Source organism: Phaenicophaeus curvirostris, chromosome 6 (genome assembly GCF_032191515.1).
Source record: "Phaenicophaeus curvirostris isolate KB17595 chromosome 6, BPBGC_Pcur_1.0, whole genome shotgun sequence".
NCBI classification, from domain to species: Eukaryota; Metazoa; Chordata; class Aves; order Cuculiformes; family Cuculidae; genus Phaenicophaeus; species Phaenicophaeus curvirostris.
This window is the reverse complement of record NC_091397.1, coordinates 18,848,145-18,874,099: the sequence shown is the minus strand read 5'-3', so window position 1 is coordinate 18,874,099 and position 25,955 is coordinate 18,848,145. Positions and strand designations below refer to the sequence as shown.

The 25,955-nt window shown below is 42.7% G+C and overlaps 1 protein-coding gene across 15 annotated transcripts in view; it reads left to right on the top strand.

The window, feature by feature from the left end:
• Window positions 1-25,955, top strand: part of KIAA1217 (KIAA1217 ortholog) — a 246,086-nt gene that overhangs the window by 205,820 nt on the left and 14,311 nt on the right. For all 15 annotated transcript variants that reach the window (XM_069859470.1, XM_069859458.1, XM_069859456.1 and 12 more), the window contains 5 exons: window positions 5,714-5,889; window positions 16,936-17,066; window positions 17,311-17,458; window positions 19,117-19,618; window positions 20,327-20,507. In XM_069859470.1, coding sequence (XP_069715571.1) covers window positions 5,714-5,889; window positions 16,936-17,066; window positions 17,311-17,458; window positions 19,117-19,618; window positions 20,327-20,507 — 1,138 coding nt within the window. The remainder of the gene's footprint in view (window positions 1-5,713; window positions 5,890-16,935; window positions 17,067-17,310; window positions 17,459-19,116; window positions 19,619-20,326; window positions 20,508-25,955) is intronic.

Below are 25,955 nucleotides of genomic sequence, written 5' to 3'. Positions count from 1 at the left end.
ATCTTAGGCACTGTGGACATAACCTTATGCAGCTGTACAAGTATTCCACTCTTCACTGTGTTGGAAACTGAAGAGCCCTGTGTATTGTCTCAGAAGATGTAAAAGGAGATAAAGCAATTTCTTGTAAGACAAAGTGGACAGCAGGGGTAACTTCAATACTCTGTGAGTCCTCCTTACCTGGAAACCGCGATCATGTTTGATGTTCTAAGGCTGCAGCTACTCGTTTTACAACAAGGGTGTTTTTGGATTTGGGAATGGTACTATGTCAGTCACCCTTGGTATGCTGATTAATTCTAGAACAGAATAATGATATACAGATCAGAATTCAGAGCACATTTTGCCTTCACTTCCTTAACTAAAGGAAATAGGCCAGGGGAACAGAATGGCAAGATGGGTAAAGAAAATGTGGCTGAGACCGAAGATGCTGTGGCAAGGTCCTGTACTCACTTTGCTGGTAATGAAGAGACGGCAGAGGGTATTTGAAGTAAATAGTTGTGCCAGCCAGGTGACCTCTGCCTGTCATACAGCACGCATTTATTTACATTTTCATTTTAAGATGAGTATGTTCGTATAGCAAATGTATCTTTCAGAAGATATTGTTGCCAGCAGTTCTGTCAATATGCTGGCCATCACGGTCCCCATCTGATTTGGAGACTGTGGCTTGGGATCTCTTTCCTGGCACATGATGTTTAAGTGTGTTTTCTTCCACATTTGTGCTACGAACCACTACAGTTTCTCTGTCCTTCTTTAACCCCATGTGCCAAATGCAGCTCTTGGCAAATGCCTGCAGTCTGGCCACCAGCTGTGCTTAACATGTGGCCTTGTAAAGTCACGTGGAGGTTGCAGTGCTGCTCTGGAGGCAATGAGTGCATCACTCTCACAGGGCCTGCTCATTGAGGAGGTGGCATTTCCCCAGCTGCTCCTTGTCTCCGCAGCCCTGCCTGGGGCAATAACTTTGCTTTTGATCAGATATAGAATTATGGCACACAGGAGTGAAGAAACTTGTACCATCTGCACAAATCAATGCTGCCAAGGAAGTCTTGAGAAGGAAAAAAGGACATATCCCGAGTGTGCTCATTAACTCTGGCTGACTTCCCTTATTTCAGAAATGATAGCAAAATTGGTGCATCGTGCCAGTAGGAAGTGGGCAGATTAGTGATTGTCGGATGGAAGAACCTGTTCTCAAAGGGAACTTTGGCATATTATATATAAATTACATTCATGAGAGTGAGTATTTGTCGTGGCTTTTCTGAATGGGTGGAATTATATTGAAAAAGAGCTCACAGTTTGTAGGGCAGAAAGTGAAATAGGTTGTGTTTTAAATTGAAGAGTGTTGAAATATCACACTTCAAATGAAAAAATTTTGTACTATGTTTGTTTGGAAAATAATTTGAAGTAGAAGGAAAAAGTATTTTCCTGATTTTACAGGTTGTTTGCATAATATGTTAGCCAATACTTCATATTTATCACTTTTACAGTTTCTTCTGGGTTGGCTGTCGGTTCTTGCTGTTCATGTGAATTTTTCATGCAGTGACAGACTAAAAGAAATACTTCCAAAAAACTGAACAAAATGATTGCACAGGGACAAAAGTCGGCAGGATAACTAAGAAATGGGAACAGAACATAAATCTATATTTAATACTGTCTGTGGTTCAATTTTTAATTGATGATATCACTGTAAGTTCTTACTCATTTGTTTAAGAGAGTCAAGGAAACACGTGATGGAAAAGACCCATTCATTTATGTAGCCTTTGTCTGTGCTGGCACAATGCTCATTTTAAAACATGTCTAGCAGCAATTGATGAAGGTGTATTGATTCATGCACCATTTAAATGTGTATGTTACCAGGTGCAACCAAAAATTTAAGTCTGTTTCAGTCTGCGGTTGGATTTTAACCTGACATTCTTGAAAGACATTTGCTTCATGGCTGTAGCTAGAGGTTAGATACACTTATTGCTACTCCACTAGTGTCTTCCTTAAGGACTCTCCTTTTCAGAGATACTCAAGAATGACTAGTTTCATGGTGCCATGAAGTTTTCCTCATTGCCAGAGACAGGCTATAACCCAGCCTTCTCCTGGACATGTGTTGTTGGTAAGACTGGAGCCCATGGTAAGTTCAATGGGGTTGTTCATTCTGCGCTCTTATGTGCAGAATTAGATGAGAACTCTTAGTTGCAGTTTTGAACTAAGCCTTAGAGTACGTGTTCATGGTATATATCATTGATTTATTTGTATGCTGGATGTTTTTTCCTATTTCTTACTTTCTGTAATTGAACGCATGTTAAGGGAAAGCAGTTAGATACGATTAAGGCTGTCTTAGGAATGTGTATGCATGCATGGTTTTCCTTCAGTCGATGTATTATTTGCAGGGAAATGAGTGCTGCAGAAAGGACAGAAAATGTAATAATACTGTCACAAATGGTATACAATACTTGGTCTCACAAGTATAGCTTTGAATTAGAAATTCAAATATGTTTTGAGCTGCATTATAGAACTGGTGAGAGTTTGTTTAATCTAGGTATGGTAAGAAACTTTAGGAATTAGGTAATTAGATTTTACAGAGATCCTGAGCTGCAGTCAGTCAGTCCCTGTTTTGTGTACTGTAGCGTGTAGGGAGGTGGGTGGCCCAGAAGCTTCTCTCAACAGAGCCTAGGAGACTCCCACTGGACAAGCCATGCTTGTCTCCTGATGAGAAGCAGAGCTGTGAACTAATTCCTGGTGTTCCAGTTAACCCAACTCATAGATAATAGCTGATTGGAAGTGATCTAAACTGGTTATAAGACCATTCTTGAAGTGCATGCCAGAGGTAGTACTGGGGTACATGTGAGAGAACAGTGATAGATAATGGCCAGAGCAGTATCCCAAGAGCAGGGGCAATGTAGGTATCTGAGGAGATTGGTAAGGCTGGGAGTGAGAGCCAAGGATAGTGAGTGTAGGAGAGGTTGTTAAAAATATTCAAAAAAAAACTTGTTAAATTTCTTTCTGTTTGATTGCTATTCGCAGTTATAAGTTAACTCTAATTAGCAAGAAATTACCATTTGGTGGTGACAGGAAAGCCTGCATTGTATTTCCTTACCTTTGAGCACTTGACTTTGCGACTTGAACACTATTTTAACGGTTTCTTTTCAAGTGTGAATTTTTGCTTGAAAAGAAGACAAGTAAACAAACTTAAAGCACAAAAAGTTCTGCTCTGTGGAACCAGAATAACTCTGGCAGATCATAAAACTTCTTCCACTTGAGGTGGTGGAGTAACTAGCAGAGGTGGTCTGAGGGTCAGATGGGGTGTGCACTTAGCCAGGGAGTCTCAGATCTGATATCTCCTGGCAGAAGAAAGGTAAGAATCAAGTTCAGTTCCAGAATGTAGAGGTAAATGTGTTGCAGTGGTCAGAGACTGCCTCCTCTTCCTCACCCACAGCTCTTCTCCTCCGCTCCTGCTCACCCTGCCTCATGTTGTGGCTGGTGACTCTGCCCTGCTTAAACCCACAATTACTCCTCTCCTTTGGTTTCTTTTCTTCTTTCCCTGCACTAATCTGTACCTCTCCCTTCTCATCTTCTGACCCTGTTCCCCAGGCATGAACAAACCCAGGTTCTCCAGAACTAGCCAAGTGTTGCATAAAATTTCACAGAAATAGCAAAATCTTTTCCTTGATACCAAGGTAATTAATTTCCCAGATTTCAAGAGCTCACTACTGATGTTTGGGAGTCATCAGCATTCAACTATTTTGAAATATTGCTGAGCTGTTTTTATCCCCTAATCTTGTTATAAGAAAAGGATGAACTTTTATTGCTGAAACTTTCTAATACTGTTCAAGCACTGCATAAATGGAAGTGACAAGCACCTTAGCTGTAGGTATCACTACAATAAATATAGATCCCCCGTATACGTCCACAAACAGAAAAACCAGTTTACCTGCCACTGCACAACCTCACGCACACACATGCTCAGTTTTCATATTACTAGGGGTCACTGTTAACAGCTGAGGAACACAGAGGATGTGAATTCTGGACACCTGAGACTTAAGTCTGACTCCATTATTGAGCTTCTCACTGAACTCAGATCAATAGTTTCATGTTTCCCAGGTGACTTCCCTGTGTCAAATTTCCCTGCTTTTTACAGAGCTATGAATAAACTTTATGACTGAAGTTTTACATGCTCATTCATTCATTTATTCATTCATTAATGTTTTCCTTCTTGAAAATATGGCACAATTAAAGAGATCTGTGTCTCAGATAGCAGTGCTGGCCTTGCTGTAAGAGATTTTAATTTATCAAACCCAAACCTTAATTCCATAGTGGGGAAAAATACACATATGCACTGTCTTCAAAAGAATCCAATCTGGTTTAAAGCAGCTGACAATGTTTATAAATCTATGCTGTTTGAAGTGTTTTCCAGCTTCACTTTTTTCCTGTACTGCTAACACTTACGTTCAGCTGAGTTTTGAGCTAACACCTCCTTCTTGTCACAGCTCAGACCACCCCACGCGCTTTCAGTGAAGTGTTACTCTCTTTCTCATCACAATTGTGTCCCTGGATAAGGCAGAGTCAGGCGCCAGGACTGAAGAGGGGAGCAGAGAGCTGAGTTTGTTCCTCTAATTCCCGTACTGATTGGAGAGAATGACACGGGCAAAGCCTTTTTTTCCCCGATTCCATGAGTTCTCTTAAATCAACTTAAAAAGAAGTTTTGTTGCCTTACACTATCTTGTAGATAATCCATTTTTGTGATTCTTCCTATTAGGCAGCACTTTTACTTTGTATGTTAAATATAGTATTGCGGTTAAGTTTGGATGTTTAGAAGACAGCTGATAGTTTGGCTGATGGTTTTAAAATGTAACTTTGTCCCTCAAGTAACATTTTGAAAGTCTTTCAGTGTGTTAGCCTAGGCTGCTAGTTTAGAAGAGTTGTGTTCATGTTGTATCCCAAAGCTGTGACTAGATGGAGTCCTGATAATCATTTTGTATCTTGTGAATTTCAGAAGAGACTTAAATACGTTTGGTTTATGTAAGTGTGGGGCACAGCTGCTCTAGGGCTACCCACAGAAAAGCATAGTCTAGTTTGCTTTCTTAAGTGTGTTTTGCTCTGCAGACTTCAGAAGAAAGGTATCAATTTTACAGTTCTCAGAAAATTACCATATTTTAAAGGGGAATTTTTTGGCAGGTGAAGGAGGTTTTATGTATTGCAGGTGAGCTGTATGTCTGTCACCAAATTACACTGGTTGGCACAAACATTCCTCTGCCACTTGAAACTGAAAAAATCCATTCTGAGAACAGCAGTGCGTTCCAGCCTTGTCATTAGAGTGAGGGATTATCCACTAGGCATGTATGGGCAGTGTGATGCATAAGCTTATGAGGTACACACAAAGTGGAAGTCAAACTTCCGGCATTCTCATGAGGCATGATTAATTCTTGATTTATGCTGGACTGAACAGAATAAAGGGGCCACAATCCTTGCAGAAGTTATGCACTGAAGGTGATTACAACTGGAAGTTAGATATGTACATTAGAAGTTAATCAGATTTAGGCTTTTCTCACCCGCAACACTTCCTCATGGAATAGTGTTTACAGGTAAAGTTAAAGAAGGAAAAAGAAGGTAAAAACTCTCTCTCAGTGTAGAGCTGTGTTTATCCCAACATATTTCTGAGCTCTGCAATGTATTCTGTTGCCAGGGATTGTCAGTCAAGCAGGAAAAATTTAGTTTGATTTGTTTTGTGCAACAGCTGCAGAACCAGGAGATGCTGAGAGCGATGCTGAAGAAAGCAGAGCTAGAAATCAATGGCAAAATGACTGAAGCAGTGAAGAGGCTTGAAGATCCTGTGCAGCGACAGCGCAACCTGGTGGAACAAGAAAGGCAGAAGTACCTCAACGAGGAAGAGAAGATTGTGAAGAAGTTATGGTGGGTGAGAAACCTCTGAGAATTTGTTGCTCTTGCCTGGCTTTCTCTTCCATAAAATAGTAGCTTTCACCACTGTCTTCGGTAAAACTGTGTCTGTCTGTGCTGTGTTCCCTTGTGCTCACGTTGACTGTAAAACTGTATCTGTGCTGTACAAATCACTGGTCTTGACTGGGAGTCCTCCTTACTACAGCCCACTGGGTGAGTCCCACAAGTACGAAAAGGTTCAACCTCTTCTGAAGTCTCTCCCCTTCAGCTTTATGTCTTACACTTTAGGGAAGATGGGATGGATTTCCTCAAGAACAAAAGGATGCAAAGGAAGCTAAGGAGTTTGGCTTTAAGTACAAACTCCCAGATTTCAATAGTGAGTGCTCTGGCTATTGTATGGGAGAGGTAGGAGAAACTCATAAATAGAGGATTCGAGTTTAGTTGCAGTCAGCAATACGAGTCTCCATCTAAAATTTACGCACTGGGCACTGGGATTTTCATACACTTAACTACAGATAAAAGTACTTTACTTTGTTGTTATTGTTGTTATGTAAAGGCTCTTTGTAAGACTTTTTTTTTTTTCCCCAAAACTTTGGCCCACAAGGACTGCTGGAATCGAGTTGTTTGTTCTAGTCTGTGTTCAGAGTCAGCAAGAGGCAAGATGAAGCTGAAATCAATAAACCGTTTAACTAGTTCTAACACTCACATTTGTAAGATGCTATATAACTAATTATTTCTTGATACTGCATTTAGTTCACACCTGAAGAATTGCTCAATAGTAGACAGAAACCTTCTAGTCGGCTTGTCGTTGGAAATGGTGGTTGAGAGCCATGGGAGTACAATTATTGGCAGCTAAGGAGAGTAGATTTTTCCTGGTGATCAGTGTCTTGTCAGATGAAGATTTGTAATAAAAGTGGTGCGTCTGTAAAGACAAAGTAGTTTTACAAAGGAAGTGTATGTTTTCTGTGAAGAAACGTTGAATGTGCAGTAACAGTCCATGATAGTGTATTTAATCCTCTCAGCTGGTTTGTAGTCTGAAATACCATTGTGTTGTAGTCTTAAGTAATTAACCTCCTCTTCATCACTTTATTCCTGTGTATCTCATTGCCTAGTTTCTAGATTGATTGTTCTCTTCGGAAAGAACAGTTTGTGTGATGGCTATTATTGCATTGCCTCTTAAGATGGGTACTGAGTGAGGTCAAGTGCAAATGGCATTAGTTGTTACAGCTGTTCATCTAGGATATGACTTTGATTACAATATGGTTCTGTTTTATCAGTGTTTGGAATTTTTTCTGTTCATAGAGCTGCTTCTTTGAGTTACTTCTGTGCTACTTCATTTGTAATGTTACAGAAAAATGTCTTACTTGGATCACTCATAGGCTATAAACGTTAGTTCAGCCCTTTTAGAGATAGGCTAGAAACAAATATTATATCAGAAACAATTATTTTCCATCAGTTGTGTCCAATGAGATTTTTTTGTCATGTATTCGCACATTTGCAGGATCAGCATCCAAAAGAAAAAGCACATCTGACAACATTGCTTTAAGTTCAACAGCTGATGGCTGTTAATAATGAAGAGCATACATCACAGTATTACACACCAAATGTCACTGGCAGTATTCAGAAAAAAGGTTAACATTCTGTAGGGTACTTTCAATTAAGATGATCCCAGTGCAGATGTATAAACAAATGCAAAGCAACAGGGAATTTACCATTTCTTAGTCTTTCAACTGTTGCCCTCTTGACCTTTCCTAAATCATAGGACTTAATCAGTACACTGACTTCGTGAAAGGCAGGGAGCTTAAGGATTTCTGCAGTACTTAGGAAAGTGTATTTACTACTGTGGAGTAGTAAATCTCAGCTTAAAAAGCTCTCATTTCTGCAATTCTGAAGATTATCGCTGGGAAATAAAGAAATAAAATTATTGGCAGTTTCATATTGTAAATAGCAGAAGTGTTGGTGTCTATTTCAGAGCAAATTTTCTGTTGAGCAACTATTCATGATTCTGCCTACAGAAGTGCGCCTATGCATGTCGCAGTTGTAGCAGGGTAGCTATTCAGACATATTTAATGAAGTCTAATGTAGTGTTTGTGCATGCTTCTAACAGTGAAATACACATGCAGAATTAACAGGATAGGGTTTTTTTTCAGTCTAGTCTTTTGATTCAACATTAGAAATGTCATCTCTCTGGGATTGTGGACGCTAGCCTTAAAATTTACCAGACCAAGGACAGATTATGATGATATGACAAATCAATTAATTGAAGTATTTTGAGGAGCGTATTACAGGTATGACTACTGTATGTTGTAGATTATTGTAAGCACTTTAATAGAGGGGGTTTTATAAGCACTGTATATAAATTATAACCACATCCTATCTGTCTAATTGGATATGATTCATAGGATGTTACAATTTATGGTTTTGCTAGGTGAAGTGGTAGACTTTTTTATAAGAATAACCATACTCAGTAAAAACAAAACTCCACTTAGCATTCTTAGGCAGCCATTAGTAGCAGATACTTGGAAAAGGATATAAGAACATGGCAAAATGCTCAGCGCGCATCTTGTTGCTTTTAATGACTTATAGCTCAGGGATTTTCCAAGCCAGAGGTGGTATCTTTATATGCAAGCTCTTCATGGATTGTTTACTTTTCATTAACTAACACATTTTTAAAAAATTATGTAAACTTTGTGGTGTACAGCATCGAGGCAGAATGAATTCTGTAGAGTAATTCTTTTTTGGGTAGAAAGAACCTCATTTTATTTTGTTTTTTAATCTTTCATCTGTCAGTCAATCCCCAAACCCTTAAAACATGCACAGCAGAATATTCACTCTTGCCATACTAGTCATGATGCTCTCCCACTCCCTTTCCTGATCATGCCTCTTCCAGACTGAAGAGTCCTAGTCTTAGATGCTCCTTGTGTAGAACTCTTTCTTTGCGTTTTGTTATGCTCTTGCCTTTCTTTATACCCTTTCTAACTCTAGTTTACATCTGTGGGATGAAGGTGAGGAGAGAGGAGAGCCCTGCAACAGCTAATATCAGATGTGGGCACATCATGACTTCTTTTAGTGGCATGGTGATGGTGTGCCTGTCCTCATGTTCCACATGAGCTTTCTATTACGAATCCAACATCTCACTCACAATGGATGGCTATCAGCTTAAAGTTCATGACTGTGTATAAAAACTTTGGGCATTTGGAGGTGATGGTTTCAGGTGGGGTTGGTTTTCGTTTTATTTCTGCTCTTTTCATAATTATTACTTACATTTATTAGGAGTTAATTTAATCTTTCTTTTTTTCCTGGTCAACTAGTATCGGGTAGTCCGTCTGCAGGCCTTTGCAGTCACCTTTCATTTTCATGCCCCCGAATAATGTAATATCCCTTTGAGACATTTTTGCTATACTACTCATCCTCTTTTCTAAATAATTTATAATATGTTGAAAAGCACCAGCCCTAGCACTGATCCCTGTGGAACCCACCAGCAGACTACATTAGCTGAGTAAGCTGCTCATTGATCCCTTCCCTTATTTCTAGTACTTTATCCATGAGAGAGTTCCCTCTCTTGTCCTGTGGCAACTTTGCTTTCTTAAAAATTTTTCCTCGAAATACCTTGCTGTGAAAGCCTTTTGGGGTATAGCCTGTCCCCATGCTTTTGTTTTTTCCTTGTGAGACTTACCTTCTCCTTACACAAATCACATTAATTCCTCCCCAACACCCCATATTTATCCACTGGTCCACTAATTCTTTATTGTTGTTTTGGGGTTTTTTTTTGGTATCTATCAATTACATCACTCTGACTGTTGGTCTCACTAGAGAGCTACAGTTCCCTGGATAGCCCCATCCCTTTTTAAAAAAATTATTTGTATCATCTATGACACTTTCACTACTTTGGTGACAAAGCAATTTTAATGAAAAAGTTAGATATTTGGCATTATTAGTTCTCCTGTTTCACCCTGGAGCTGCCATTGAACTCCAGGGCAAATACCATCTGGCCTGGGTGATTTGTTACTATTAATTTTGTCAGTTTGTTTTGTAACCTGTTCTACTGATACTGCAATTTGAGACAGATCCTCTGATGCTTTTTTGCTTAAAGAAAGATCTCAGCGTAAGAGTTTGCCTTGGCTCCCTTGTGTGAAACATAGAATCAGAAAAATCATTTATCTTGTATTAGCTTTCTGAAACCGCATAATATGTCTCCTTAATCGGGTTTGCTCAGTCCAGTGTATAAAGCCAAATTGTTCTCCCAGTTACAGAAAAGAAATGCTGGAGACTGCAGACTTTGGTTCCTGAAGGCTGAAGTTTCTTTTCCCTTCTAGTTAGCCACATGAGGCAGCATAATATCCCCTGGGTAATTTTGGGATCACTTGTCTTGTCTGATAGTATCACTGGATGGAATCAAAGGGGTTTATGATGACCCTTTATTTCTGCTCAAAGAACAAAGGGCAAAGAAAGCCGTCGTCAGCTGCCTAGATGTCTTTCCTTTGTCCCTACATTTCCAAAAACATAAAACTATCAGAACTTCACAGAATCACAGAATCACAGAATAACCAGGTTGGAAGAGACCCACCGGATCACCGAGTCCAACCGTTCCTACCAAACACTAAACCATATCCCTCAGCACCTCGTCCACCCGTGCCTTAAACACCTCCAGGGAAGGTGACTCAACCACCTCCCTGGGCAGCCTGTTCCAGTGCCCAATGACCCTTTCTGTAAAGAATTTTTTCCTAACGTCTAGCCTAAACCTCCCCTGTCGGAGCTTGAGGCCATTCCCTCTTGTCCTGTCCCCTGTCACTTGGGAGAAGAAGCCAGCACCCTCCTCTCTACAACGTCCTTTCAGGTAGTTGTAGAGAGCAATGAGGTCACCCCTCAGCCTCCTCTTCTCCAGGCTAAACAACCCCAGCTCTCTCAGCCGCTCCTCATAAGGCCTGTTCTCCAGCCTTTTCACCAGCTTTGTTGCTCTTCTCTGTACTCTCTCCAGAGCCTCAACATCCTTCTTGTGGTGAGGGGCCCAGAACTGAACACAGTATTCGAGGAGCGGTCTTACCAGTGCCGAGTACAGAGGGAGGATAACCTCCCTGGACCTGCTGGTCACGCCGTTTCTGATACAAGCCAAGATGCCATTGGCCTTCTTGGCCACCTGGGCACACTGCTGGCTCATATTCAGTCGGCTGTCAACCAACACCCCCAGGTCCCTCTCCTCCAGGCAGCTTTCTAGACAGACTTCTCCCAGTCTGTAGCACTGCATAGGGTTGTTGTGCCCCAAGTGAAGGACCCGGCATTTGGCCTTGTTAAACCTCATGCCATTGGACTCTGCCCAGTGGTCCAGCCTGTTCAGATCCCTTTGCAGAGCCTCCCGACCCTCCAGCAGATCGACACTTCCACCCAGCTTAGTGTCGTCCGCAAACTTGCTAAGGGTGCATTCGATGCCTTCATCCAGGTCATTGATGAAGACATTGAACAGGGCTGGACCCAGCACTGAGCCCTGGGGAACCCCACTTGTCACTGGCCTCCAGCTGGATTTCACACCATTTACCACCACTCTCTGGGCCCGGCCATCCAACCAGTTTTCCACCCAGGAGAGTGTGCGCCTGTCCAGCCCAGAGGCTGACAGTTTCTCAAGCAGAACGCTGTGAGAAACTGTGTCAAAGGCTTTGCTGAAGTCCAGGAAGACCACATCCACAGCCTTTCCCTCATCCAGTAGCCGGGTCACTTTGTCATAGAAGGCGATCAGGTTAGTCTGGCAAGACCTGCCTTTTGTGAACCCATGTTGACTGGGCCTGATCACCCGGTTCTCTTGCATGTGCTTCATGATAGCACTCAAGATCACCTGTTCCATGACTTTCCCTGGCACTGAGGTCAGACTGACAGGCCTGTAGTTTCCTGGGTCCTCCCTGCGGCCCTTTTTGTAGATGGGCACAACATCAGCCAGCCTCCAGTCCAGTGGGACTTCCCCAGTCTTCCAGGACTGTTGGAGGATGATGGAAAGGGGTTTGGCCAGCACATCCGCCAGCTCCTTCAGTACCCTAGGGTGAATCCCGTCCGGCCCCATAGACTTGTGACTGTCCAGTCGGGCTAGCAAGGCTCTGACCACCTCCTCTTGGATCATGGGAGCCTCATTATGCTCCTCTAGCTCCTGGGTTTGTACACAGGTGGAACGACCCTCCTTACGACTAAAGACTGAGGCAAAGAAGGCATTAAGTACCTCAGCCTTTTCCTCATCCCCTGTTACTGTTGTCCCTTCTGTGTCCAATAGGGACTGTATGGTCTCCCTAGTCCGCCTTTTATTATTTATATATTTGTAGAAAGATTTTTTGTTATCTTTCACTGACTTGGCCAATCCAATTTCTAGCTGAGCCTTAGCCCTTCTGATTTTTTCCCTACACAATCTCACTTCCCTCCTGTAGTCCACCCAAGAGGCCTGTCCCTTCTTCCAGAGGCCATAAACATTTCTTTTCTTCTTGATATCCCTCAAGATCTCTCTATTTAACCAAGCTGGCTTTCTCCCCTGCCGGCTTTTTTTCCGGACCACGGGGATGGCTTTCTCCTGAGCTGCTAGGACCACCCCTTTGAAGAGCTCCCAGCCCTCCTGGGCTCCCTTGCCCTTGAGTACTGTCTCCCATGAGACTTCACCAACCAGCCTGCTGAAGAGATCAAAGTCTGCCCTCTGGAAATTTAATGTTACCGTCTTGCTAACCACCCTCTTCACTTCACCTAGAACAGAAAATTTTATAATCTCATGGTCGCTTAGTCCTAGGCGTCCACCTACCGCCACATCCCCTACAAGGCCTTCTCTGTTCACCAACAGGAGGTCCAGGAGGGCACCTTCCCTGGTTGGTTCATTCACCAACTGTGCAAGGAAGTTATCTCCCACGCTCTCCAGGAACCTCCTAGACTGCTTCCTTTCTGCTGTGTTGTACACCCAGCAGATATCAGGCAGATTGAAGTCTCCCACCAGAACGAGAGGCATCGATCTAGAGATTAACCCCAGCTGTTTATAGAAGAGCTCATCAGCTGCTTCTCCTTGGTTGGGTGGTCTGTAACAGACTCCCATCACAAAATCTACCTTCTGGTGGGCTCCTCTGATTTTGACCCACAGGCACTCAACCTCCTCATCTCCACAATCCGTCTCAGTGATGTCCAAGTCCTCCCTTACAAAGAGGGCTACCCCACCTCCTCTCCTACCCTTCCTGTCCCGCCTGAAAAGCTTATACCCCACCATAGTCGTACTCCAGTTATATGAGTCGTCCCACCACGTTTCCGTGATGGCAACAACATCATAGGCCCCTTGCCCTACGACAGCTTCCAGCTCTTCCTTCTTATTTCCCATGCTGCGTGCATTGGTGTAAATGCACTTCAGCTGAGCTGCCGAGCCTTCAGCCCTCCTAGAGGGAACAGGGTTCGTTCCCAACTGCCTGGTAACTGGATCAGTTGACACCAGAGTGCCTGCATCTCCCTTAACACCCCGAGGTGTGTTCTCCCCCACTTTTTGTGCGGTGAGGTACTGGTGGTCCTCGCCCGCGCACCCTCTCCCAATCACCAATTCCCCACATCCAGGCTCATTCCTGTCTAGCCTGGGCTCAACCCCCTCCCCCTTCACATCTAGTTTAAAGCTCGATTTATGAGCTTGGCTAGGTTTCTGGCAAGGGCTTTAGCCCCCCTAGGAGACCCATGTGTCCCGCCCTTAGCGAGAAAGCCTGGGGGTGCATGAGCCCCCCCATGATCAAAAAAACCAAAGCCCCTCTCCTCGCACCAGGCTCGGAGCCAGGTATTAATCGAATTCTTCCTCCTGGCTTCCCCCTCCTCTCTATTTAGCATTGGGATGAAGCAGAATACTACTTGTGCCCCAGAGCCCTCCATCACTTTCCCAATTGCCCTGAAGCCATTCTTGATGGCTTTGGCCTTTTTGTTTGTTAGGTCATCATTACCAGTTTGGACTACTATCAAAGGATAGTAGTCTGTCTCGTGAACCAGGGAAGGAAGTTTTCTAGCTACCTCCTTCCCTGATGCACCTGGCAAGCAGCAGACCTCTCTGTGGAGCGGGTCCGGTCTGCAAATGGGTCCCTCCGTTCCTTTTAGGAGGGAGTCCCCTACAACAATCACCCTCCTCTTCTTCTTGATGGAGGATGTTTTTATCTTTTTCTGAGAATGGTGCAGCCTAGGGAAGGATTCTAGGCTGTGGGAGCCACCATCCTCATCCTCAGGGCTGGATTCCACCTGCAGCACCTGGTACTTGTTCACCAGGGGGATCTGGGGCTTTGCTGTATGGGTGAGGGGAGTAGGTTTCCTTCCTCTGGCAGGAACTTGCTGCCATTCCCCATCTCTTGTAACCCCAACCTTGCAGCTTGCAGGTGGATGATGTTTGGACACTCCAGCCCCAGCAGGCTGCTGAGTTAGTGAGAGGGCCCTGCTCCACTGGTCAATCTCCCTCTCACACTCCCTGATGGTCCTCAGTCTCTTCACCTCCTCTCTTAGCTCCTTCACCATGCGAAGGAGTTCCCCCACTCGAGCGCAGCTTTCACAAGTGGGGCCAGGACCAGAGGCACGAGCCGGTGTGGGAGGGGGGCACTGCCTGCAGCCCAGGGTCTGGGTAGCTGCATGCACCCACTGTGGCTCTGTCTGGGCGGCAGCATCCACCCTGCCTGCTGCAGCACATGGAGCAGCTTTAACCTTCTGACGGGTGGCCACCATGGTCTTCGGTGTCTTCTCTCTAGTCTCTAGGTCCTCTCTGCGCCCTGCCTTCTCGAACTGCCGCTCAAACTGCCACACTCCTCTTCGCGGTGCTCCCAGGGGCGCAGTTTAAATCTCCCGCGGTAGCTGCCGGGACCGCCCCCTCCCGTCAGGCACCGCGCGGGACCGGCGTGTGGGGGCTGTCAGGACCCCCGCCTGGGTTTTTTATTTTTCTGGGATTTTCCCGGCTCCGGGAAGCTCCCACCGCCTCAAAAAGTCCACCCCACCACAGAACTCACCGTCCTGCTGCTAGATGCTGCCGAAGAAGCCAACTTCCTAACATTGTTCTTTGTTTCTTTCTCTTCTTTCCACCCATGAACAAATTTAGGTTTCTGCCCTTGTTTTTTTTTGTTGCCTGGTGGGTGCAAGTATCTGTGAAGCTGCTTTTCTGGTGCTAATCTACAAAAGGGAGGGAGGGAGTTACTCTATGATTCCCAAAGTAGCACTGCCTAGTCCTGAGTGCAGTGAGTGACTGTGAAGCATCATTCCAGAAGGAAGAAGCCTTTGCATTGTAGTAGGTGACAGAAAGCTGGATTCTTTTTCCAGCTCTTAGATTCTATCTGTGCCCTTTAGTGCAAAGGCAGACACAGGGACAGCAGATATTACAGCCTCTTCCACTGGAAAAATTACCCAAGAAACGTTCCCTTGCTGCCATCGTGTGGTCCTTTGGATTGCTTCCCGCAAGAATGCTTGTGATGAAATTGTGACTCCCCCAGCTTTCTCAAGGCACAGTCTTTGGGAGAAATGGTCTTAAAGTGAGAAGGGCATCACTTACCTCCACTTTTCTGTGATCTGTTCAGAAGCAACTTGTGATTCTTAATTCAGAATTGTTTTATAATTCCTAAGGTTCTTTGCTTTCGGATTGAAATGAATTCTTCACTGTGTACACTTGATATTCAGATCTTGGTACTATTTCTGTTACTGTGTATATCAGAGGTACTTTGTATTGCCATTTATTGTTCTGTGTGACTGTGCTTCCACTTTAAATTGACCTAAATGTGGAATGGGGCTGCAATTTGGCCACCTGCTCCTCCCTTTTCCTCCTTATGTTGCTTATCCATAGTGACAGACCTACAAAGTGACCTTGCTGAAAATAAGTTATTTTCTGCTGTATTTCCATGGCAGTGCTGGCACAAGGGAAGTGTGTGGAAATGCAAGACCCATGCTTGGTGCAGAAGGCAGTCTTCCCCTACTCCTTTTCAGGCAATTGGCCTGTATCTTGGTTCTCTTACAGCAACTGCAAAACTGGTACCTGAGCAGATGCAAGAAATGAGGTGCAAAATTAATATGAGAACCCAATTTGTCAGTTCAGAGTTTAATTTGCATTGTTTTCTACCATGCAATTAAACTTCTTCTGAAAATATTCCTATTAGTACCTTTGGTGTCTTAATAGAGGTGTATTTCTCTTCAAATAAATATTCAAGAGATGATTCTTTTAAGGTATTTGTATGTGTGTTTGTGTGGTTGTATACAATGCATTTCAGCTTTTTTTGAGAAATCTTTAAGCTTCTGTGTGGAAACTGCAGCTAAAACCATGTGGGTTCAGGCTTAAATGGAAAAAAGCGGCTCCCCCCCAAACAAAAATGAAGTTAATGTGTTTGAAGGTTTGTGAAAATTTATGTGAAGTATGGAAGCACTAGAAAAAATATTGGTGAAAGATGATGAGGAAGCACCAGATGGAGCCAGAGGAAGCACAGGACAGCATTGGTTGGAAAAAAAACATCCAAAGTGGTTCATTCTTGAATATGAATGCTGAGTGAGAGCTGCACACAATGCTTACTTGCTGTTTCAGTCTGGCTATTTGTGCAAACAGAGCCCTGTACCCTGTCTAGCAGGACCCAGCAGATAAACAGGGTTGCATCAAGGGGCCACTAGTGCTGGTGTTTGAGTTGTTACTTCACTGTTGAGCTTTCCTTGGCATGTCACCAACAACGAGAAAATGCAAGGTGCAAACCAGTACTGGATGTAGTGGCACGTTGTGTCTGTACCCTTCTAGGTCTTGCATCCCTAGAGAAATGACTGCTAGATGCATATCACCACACCAGCCCTTTGTAGTGTAGCTGCCCTAAGGGCTTATATACTCTGCACATCTGGAGCTTGTTAGAGAAGTCAATGACTTGGGCTAGTTACAAGCCTGTTGCTGTGCTGCGACCATGAATGTCCGGCATCTTCACCTCCCCTCATGGTACCTGCTGCTTTACCAGCCTGTGGTGTCAGATTTAAAGATGCAAGAGTTGGGGTTTCTGGTTTAGCTTAGTCCAGTAATTTACATATACTTGATTGTAATGAGAAGGTCCTGCTCACATTTTATGTCCGCTGTTTTTGGTTTGCCAGTGAGTTGGAGGCATTTGTTGAAGACCTGAAGAGAGACTCCAGTGCTTCCAGCAAGACAGTTACACTGAAAGATGTTGAAGATGGAGCCTTTCTTTTGCGTCAAGTGGGAGAAGCTGTTGCCACCCTGAAAGGTATGTATTTTTATTTTTACTTTGGGCTTTTCTCTTTTAACCACAATGGCTGAGAACAGTTTTGCCTTTGATCTGGGGGCATTAACTTTCTCTTCCCAAAAAATTTAAAGCTGGGATTAAGAAGCTTGTCGCATGGCCCCTAGAGACAGGTAGACACTCAACTATTTAACATCCGCCCCATAACCTGTTTCTCCCCAGGGCTTTTGTAATTTTCTCTTGAGCTTCACAGTTATTCTCTTTGCAGGAGAGTTCCCAACATTGCAGAATAAAATGCGTGCAATCCTCCGGATTGAAGTAGAAGCCGTGAGGTTCCTAAAGGAAGAACCACACAAGCTAGACAGCTTGCTGAAACGTGTGCGCAGCATGACCGATATCCTTACAATGCTCAGGAGGTGATTTTTTAATTTTTCTTCGTAACTAAAGACTTTCCTCAAGCAGGGCTGGAACAGCTTTTGGTCTTGGGCTCTTCCTCTCTCCCCAGGCAATTCTGAGGAATGCAACTTGCTTGCAGTATTTCATAGATCGTTCCTAGAGCCCTCTCAAGGGAAATCAAATTAGCCTTTCCTGTGCTTTCTGCAGTGGTTCTGTTCTGATCAACAGACCAAGTCATCAAGATCTTATGATTGAAATTAGCTCCATATGAAGTCAACACTTCCAGATTTGAGAGGTATATGGATGAGAAAGCTTACACAGCTAATTAACTAACTGTAGACATTTACAGCACTCTAAACTAATAGGAATGTTCTGTGACATCGGAATATGCATTCCCAAAAATCTAGCAGTAAGAAATAAAACAGAATAATATTCTAAGTGGGTAAACATACCCTAAAGCTTCTGAGAAAGAAATATTTTTTCAATATGCTTGTGAATTCATGCAAATTCTTTATTCTCTTCTTTGCAAGGAAGATGCATTAGAGAAAGCTGAAATATTACATTAAATTTGCATCTGCTAAGTGCCAGTGTTTAGCTATGTTTGTCAGAATATATTAGCAGCAAATGACTACTGATTTATATGAGGAAATAGGCATCAGATTTGGTTCCTCTCAAAACCAGTGAATCAGACCGTATGGTCAGTGGTGGTGGTCTCAATTTTACTTCAGTTACAAGAAAATGTAAATCTTAAGCCTATTGTTGCTACCATTATTCTAAGGAATGTAGGGTTGTCATTGTTTCCATAAGTCCTGGAGCATATGTAAAATGGATTTGCCAGTACTAGCGGGTGGATAAAATGGTCTATGTAACAGGTCTTGTAAGAGCCATCATTTATTTTTCCACGTAGATAAACATCTGTATCCTTTCATATTAGATTCCTTTTCATAGATTCTTTTTCTTAAAAATGACGACTGTTATTTCCTGTCTCACCCTGTTGGGGGAAAAAAAACAATGCTACGCATGCCAAAGTTTTACCAGAAGTATTTTTTTTCCAGCAAAATTACATATTAAGCCTCATAAAGTCTGTTTCAGTAATGGAAAAAATGATGGCATTTCATGGATAGCTACACTCCAAAGCTCAGCCATTTCACAGCTAACTGCCAGAAATAATTGACTCCTTAGATCTTCAGCTGATTTTACCCCAGGCTCTTGACAGACAGGACCTTCATGAGGTATCATTTGAAGACTTTGTTTAGGCAATTTGCCAAACTGCTACCTCACATTCAATGTAACTGCCACTTTCTGTGCTAATAGTCCAGGCACACCTTGATTAGCTAGATACCATGTTAAGTCAACTGATTTCCATTCTCCCTCTAAAATCAACCTACTGTAATTCATTGTTTAGCCAAAAAGTTCCAGTATGTCCGTGAAGGTTTGTAAGCATTTTTAAAGGCAAAAACATACTAATTAGAGTGGCCTCTTTAAAATTCCAAGTCCCTAGCTCTAAGAGGAAGCTATAAAATCACACAACTGAGAGCATCAAGAAGGAAAAAAGACCATTTTTTATGTTTCTGATGTAGGTGCTTTTCCTTTGCAAAAGTTTATTGTTAAATATTGCTCATGATTTGCCTGTATGCTAACCATATTTCACACTGTTGTTTTCAATTTGGCTGGGCAGGCATGTTACAGAAGGACTGCTGAGGGGTATGGATCCATCCCAAGCTGCACAATACTCTGCTATGGAAAAGGTCACTGCAGCTGATGCTGTGAAAAAACAGGAGGAGCTCAAGCATGCCCAGGGACATGCACAGCCAAACCTCACAGCAATTACATCAGAGTCTCAGGTGTCATCAGTCAAGTCAGAAGTCGTCCCCTTCTCAACAATGACGGTCCACCATGTGCAGAGTTCGCCTGTTGTCATCCATCAGTCTCAGCACTCATCAGCCCTGGTCAACCATGCCCAGGGTTCACCCACTGCAGCCAGCCACAGCGAAGGTGTGCTGGCAAGTGGCCACCTCTCAGACCCCCCACCAGCCCTACCACAAGAGCCCACAACAGGATCCCAGCCCACACAAACCATGCCAGCACCACAGGTCTCTGTCAATGGCACAACCATGCAAAGTCTTTTCATTGAGGAAATTCACAATGCAAGTACCAGAAACCGAGCTGTATCGATTGAGGTACGATGTATTCTACTCAACCAGATGTCCCTTTTATGGGTCTGAGCTCCCAGTCTCACTCCTGAGACTGCAGGTGGGATTTTTCAAATGCATTCTGAGGATTATACTCCTGACTCCTAAAAACGCTAAGCCCTTCTGAAGATACCTTCTGATTTTAAATGCAACATGATAATAACATGTAACCAAAATGACTATGTTTTTAAAATAACCTTTATTCTTAAAAAAGTTCCTTTTTAGAATACTTTATTTTTGAACAATAATATAGGATTCTCTGGCGACACTTGCATCAGTGGATTTCATTCACGCTTTAAATCACTGTTTCCCCCATTATGGAGAGGTGAAAGTGTGACGTTCTAGTGGTTTCATACAGAGATTTTGAGAAAACCCACAAGTGAACTCTTATGTCTTATTACAGATGTGCACTTTAATCACCAGTGCAATATAGTAAAGCAGTGACCCAGATTTAAACTTTGCCTTCATTCTTTTAGCAAGCAGTGTCTGGTGCCAGTCTGTCATGTGTTTGTGCCATATCTGCATGCACAATGGAAGTCAGAACCAGTGTACAATTAATGTTAACATTTTTCCTCTAGCTGCTGACTAGAACTGAAAGAATCTATCCATATTTACCTGTGTTTACACATGGATTTTTTTTAAGTGATCATAACGGAAATCAAAAAACTAAATAGGTGCTCTGCTGGTTTTTTCTAGAAAGCTGAAAAGAAATGGGAAGAGAAAAGACAAAACCTTGATCACTATAATGGAAAGGAATTTGAAAAGCTCTTAGAAGAGGCCCAGGCCAATATAATGAAGTCAATTCCTAACTTGGAGATGCCTCCTCAGCCAGCAGCTGTGCCTAAAGGGGATGCAGTGGAAAAGCTAGAAGTCTCAGGTAAGAGTAAGTGGTCCTAAAGGATAGCACACATGGAAAAAAAGAGGTTATTTTTCTACTTTCTGGAATGGTTTCAGTTTGCGGATTTATATGTTGATCATACCGATGAGTATGTTCATGAGGAATAATGCAGGTCCTGTGGACAGGATGCAGTGATTTTACGGATCCCCGCTGCACGCAAATTTCGCTTAACTGAGGTAGGGAATTTGTCCCCTGGAGATAAAGACTCCCCCAGAGATAAAGACTCCTCATGAGCAGGAGAGTAAGAGTACACCTTGCTTTCAACAGAGATGAGAATATCTGTATACTATACTCTATCTATGTTTAGTACACCGTTGTTCAGTTTTCCACTTAAAAGTTAAGTACTACAGAGAGGTCTGGACAAAACCACAAAGAGACTGAGCACAAATGATCTTAACATCAGAAACCTAAAAATCTCTTTTTGTAGACTTACTTGTTGTCAAAAGAAGATCAAGACATGCCTGAGGTTTCTGAGAGTAAGGAGGCCTTTTAACTTTGCAGAACATGTTCCAGCAATTGGTTGCTGAAGCTGGAAAAAGCCACATAAAAAATTAGCTGTCAATTTTAACATTTAGAGTAACCAATCACTGCAGTTTAGTTATGAACATATGGGATTCTCTGCCACTTCAAATCTTTAAGCAATACTATGTTTTCTTCTAGAAGTCTGCTCAGACACAGTCTCTGTGCATAGTGCAAGACCTACTTAAAGAAATCCTTGAACCTGTGTTAAGTGGAAAGTCAGACTATTTGATCTTAATGATCCTTGCTAACTTCATAATCTTAGACTAAATACAACCGATGTTTCAGATGAGTGCCTCAAAGGTCTGAAAATGACCTACATAACTGAGTTGTCTATGTAGGAATGAATGAGACTGACTTTCACAGTAAACATTCTGGCTATTCACAGCTGTGATATAGATGCACTGAGTTTCAAGGTCAGACTGTAACCTTGTAGCAAAAAAGGCAGGCATCATGATGTGAAAACAACAGGAATATCTACAGGATACATTAATCTGGTCAGCAGTGCTGAGATCTCACGTAGAAATTCCCAGACTCAATGTTTTGGACTTAAGGAAGACTGAACAACTAGGAAGGAGTCCAGAGGACAGTGGTGTTAATGAGCAGAGCTCTAAAAAAAGCATGATCTCTGGGAAACAAAAAAAAGAAAGAATTGGTTTTGCTTAGCATGAGGAAGCAAAGGCTAAGGAAGGAAAAAGCAATCTCTGAATACACAAAAATCTCCTTAAATAAAGGAGAGCAACTTGTTTTGTGTGAGTAGGATAGAAGTAGAAGTTGGCAGTTACAACCAGGAAGATCCAGGTGACGTATTCGGAAAAAAGCTTATAATAATAAGGAAAATGTAGCACTGAAGTTTGCTGTATGAGGCAATGAGAAGGATGTAAGATGCCCATTATTGGAGAGAATGGCTTAGACTAACATTCAAGAATGATAAAGGTAGAGCCATTTTGTGGTAGCAACATGATGGGATGTTCTTTGAGTTCTATTTCTTTCACGATTTAAGGTCCAAATCCATGTCTGAATTTCTTCAAAGTTTAAGGAGTAAAGAATATGCCTCAGCTAAACCTTGAATTTACATCATTAGCTAAAGATAAGTCAGGTGCAAAATTCTTACCCAGCTACTTAAGCAACAGCCCATCCGGCTCAGCAGCCTGCGTCTGACAGAGTCAATGGGAGATACTATCTGTGGGCAGCATAGAACCTGGCTAGCACGTCCTCAGCACCTCCAATTGATATTAAAAAGGAACATTGCAGCCTTCTCCTTTTCATTATAGACCTTTTATCCAGTAATTCCTCTATACTTGCTTATACCATTTGCCTCCCCACTGCTGTATAAGCAAGCTCCAGCAGCTCACTCCCCATCCTGTAAAGCCTTGCTCTTTCACCTCTTTTAAAATTACCTCATACCAGCTTCACTGAGTTCTTTATACCTCTAATATTCTGCAATTTGACAAAAACCACATCTCTGCATTCCCTTTATAAAATCATGAAGGCAGTGGATAAACCTTGATCATATCCTGAAGGTCTCAGCTTGCCCCAGTGGCTCCATACTGCAAGCTTGCAGCCTTTCTGGTCTCTGCATCTAGGCCAGCTTCTCTCTCTCAGGCTCATTTCAGTTGCCCTTCTTTAACTCCAGCATGTCTTTCTGGAGCTGTGGAGACCAGAGATGCATGCTGCACCCAACAGGTTGGCGTGCTAAGACTGTAAATGACTGCAAAACAATGCCCTGGGGCCCATGTACACAAATTCATATAGCATTTGGGAAGAATGTTTTCAGATCCAGCGTTTTGTTCTGGGTGTACCTCACCTTTAGCACTGACAAGTTGTGGCTCCTTGGATGTTTAACAACATATATCTTTAATATTTATTAAATATTTAAATATTTGATATTTACATATCTCTTCTATTGAACCTTGTAAAATAGTTGTAGAATTCTGGCACGATTTCACTGAGATTACTGGCTATCAACGCAATTATTTTGTATTATGTGTAGCATAACTAGAAAATATCAGTGAAAATAAATACCATATGGGTCCAGTGAGCTGTGGCATCTTAAAAAGTGCAGAATACAGAAACAAATAAGTTTTATAACTCACATAGTTAACTAATCCACTTCTAGAATACAGTTTTGCAGAGTGTGTAGCCAGCAGATTTAAGGAGAAATTTGATGAGGTTGAGACATTTGCCTTCTGTTGTGTGTAATGAATCCTCTAATAGTGTGTTAGGTTTCACCGGGGTGCAAAGACAGGACCACTAATCCACGGTTAAATCAAATATGCTTTATTGTTCAAACACACTATAATACCTTAACCTATTACATCTACATTAAAACTTATAAACTTACAGACCTGCCAGATGGTCGTGGTTCACTGAGCAGGAGAATCATAGAATCATAGAATCATAGCATCACAGAATCATAGAATCATAGAATCATACAGTCATAGAATAAACAGGTTGGAAGAGACCCAGATCATCGAGTCCAACCATTCCTATCAAACACTAAACCATGCCCCTTAGCACCTCGTCCGCCCGTGCCTTGAACACCTCCAGGGAAGGTGACTCAACCACCTCCCTGGGCAGCCTGTTCCAGTGCCCGGTGACCCTTTCTGTGAAGAATTTTTTCCTAATGTCCAGCCTAAACCTCCCCTGGCGGAGCTTGAGGCCATTTCCTCTTGTCCTGTTCCCTGTCACCTGGGAGAAGAGGCCAGCACCCTCCTCTCTACAACCTCCTTTCAGGTAGTGGTAGAGAGCAATGAGGTCTCCCCTCAGCCTCCTCTTCTCCAGGCTAAACAACCCCAGCTCTCTCAGCCATTCCTCATAAGGCCTGTTCTCCAGCCCCTTCACCAGCTTTGTTGCTCTTCTCTGGACTCGCTCCAGAGCCTCAACATCCTTCTTGTGGTGAGGGGCCCAGAACTGAACACAGTATTCGAGGAGCGGTCTCACCAGTGCCGAGTACAGAGGGAGAATAACCTCCCTGGACCTGCTGGTCACGCCGTTTCTGATACAAGCCAAGATGCCATTGGCCTTCTTGGCCACCTGGGCACACTGCTGGCTCATGGTCAGTCGCTGTCAACCAACACCCCCAGGTCCCTCTCCTCCAGGCAGCTTTCTAGACAGACTTCTCCCAGTCTGTAGCACTGCATAGGGTTGTTGTGCCCCAAGTGCGGGACCCAGCGTTTGGCCTTGTTGAACCTCATGCCATTGGACTCATCGCAGCGGTCCAGCCTGTTCAGATCCCTTTGCAGAGCTTCCCGACCCTCCAGCAGATCAACAGTTCCACCCAGCTTTGTGTCGTCTGCAAAGAAGGAGCGTCGTGCTCAAATGGTCAGAGGCAATAGGTACTGCACCTGCCAGGGTGTCCCCTTGGTAACAAGACATGCACATATTCCTTCCTGACCCAACCTGTCCAGCCCAGCTCTCCACAACTGCAAAAAAGGTTTAGCAGCATCGCCTGCCTCTCACGTGGCCAGCGCGTGAGCAGGCTGAGTGCCAGCTTGTTATTTGTCCCACACTAATTGCAATTCCGTCACCATGCCCTGTTCTCATAACACCTTTCCTGGCTGCACATGCTCTTTGGGCTCTGCTTCAAGGTCTTGTCAATACCGGACAGTTCCAACTGCTTTTCTATATTTTTATCTGATTCCCTGCTTGTTATCTGCCTCGTCAAGTACAGTCACATACTTTCTCACCACAAGTTGGCTAAGAATTGTTGCTTAAGCTAATTCACTACTTCAAAATTCAACTATACGATACTTTATATATATATATCTCGTTTGTATATACATCTATATATATAAAGTCCAACAACGGACCATTATTTATTATCTCCAATACAAGCCACCATGTGGTCTTTTGTTGGGACACAATGATATTCAACTCTAAACTTATCTAAAAAAACATTTGAGTGTACAATACTTTTAACAACTTATATGTATATCATTTGTCTATATCATGTCATGTACAACAATAGACCATTATTTATTATCTCTGATACAAATAGTAACGTAAATAAGAGAACAACAAAGCTTTTCTTTAATATCTGGTTAAGTATCTCACATGCCAACTCTTCTATGGTTCAAGATGGAAATTTCAATATTAGTCCACTGTAGACTAGGAAGCTGAGCAACTTGAGGGAAAGGAGGCCACCTATCTCCTAGCGTAGTGCGTAAGACATTTTTGCCATACATTAGCATACTCCTCTGTTGACTTCGCTGCAGAAGCCAGATAGATCACATTGACAGAATATGTTGTCTCAACCATTCTCCACACAGAACCCAATTAAGAAGCTTCTTTTTTTCCACCGCAAAGTACAAAACAAAGTAAAATTGCACACTTTACACAGTTTTACAGATGATTGTAAAAACTTATTAAACTTATTTAGTGTTTTGAGCCTAACTAAATTTTGTTATCAAGATTGTTCAGTGAAAAATATGGGGAGTGTCTCTAGCATATACATTATAAACCAGGCACCTTCATCTCTCTCTGTGTCTTCATATGTGCAAATGCCCTGATTTTTGCAGATTAGAGAGAGTTTACTTATTTGACTACCCCATAGGCTACCCCATATTGTTTTGAGACCATTTTAAGACATGTTGGACTTTTTTTGATACAAGTAGAAATTTGTATAGTGGGAGAGATTAATTCCTGTCTGGCTGTGCCTGTGAATGAATGCTCAGTTCAGTGAAATGGCTAGCAATGAAAAAACTCCCATTTGGTTTACAGAAGCATTGAGCCCTTTCACATCAAAGAAGATTCCATAAAGTAGTGGTTTTGATCATGGTTAGTCTCTGACTGAGTGAATTTTACTTGTCCATTTAGTCCTCTGTAAATATGCTGAAAGAACTCAGTTAATTTTTTCCTCCCGAGTTTTTTTTTCCTTCCTTCCCATTTAGATTGGAGAAATAACAT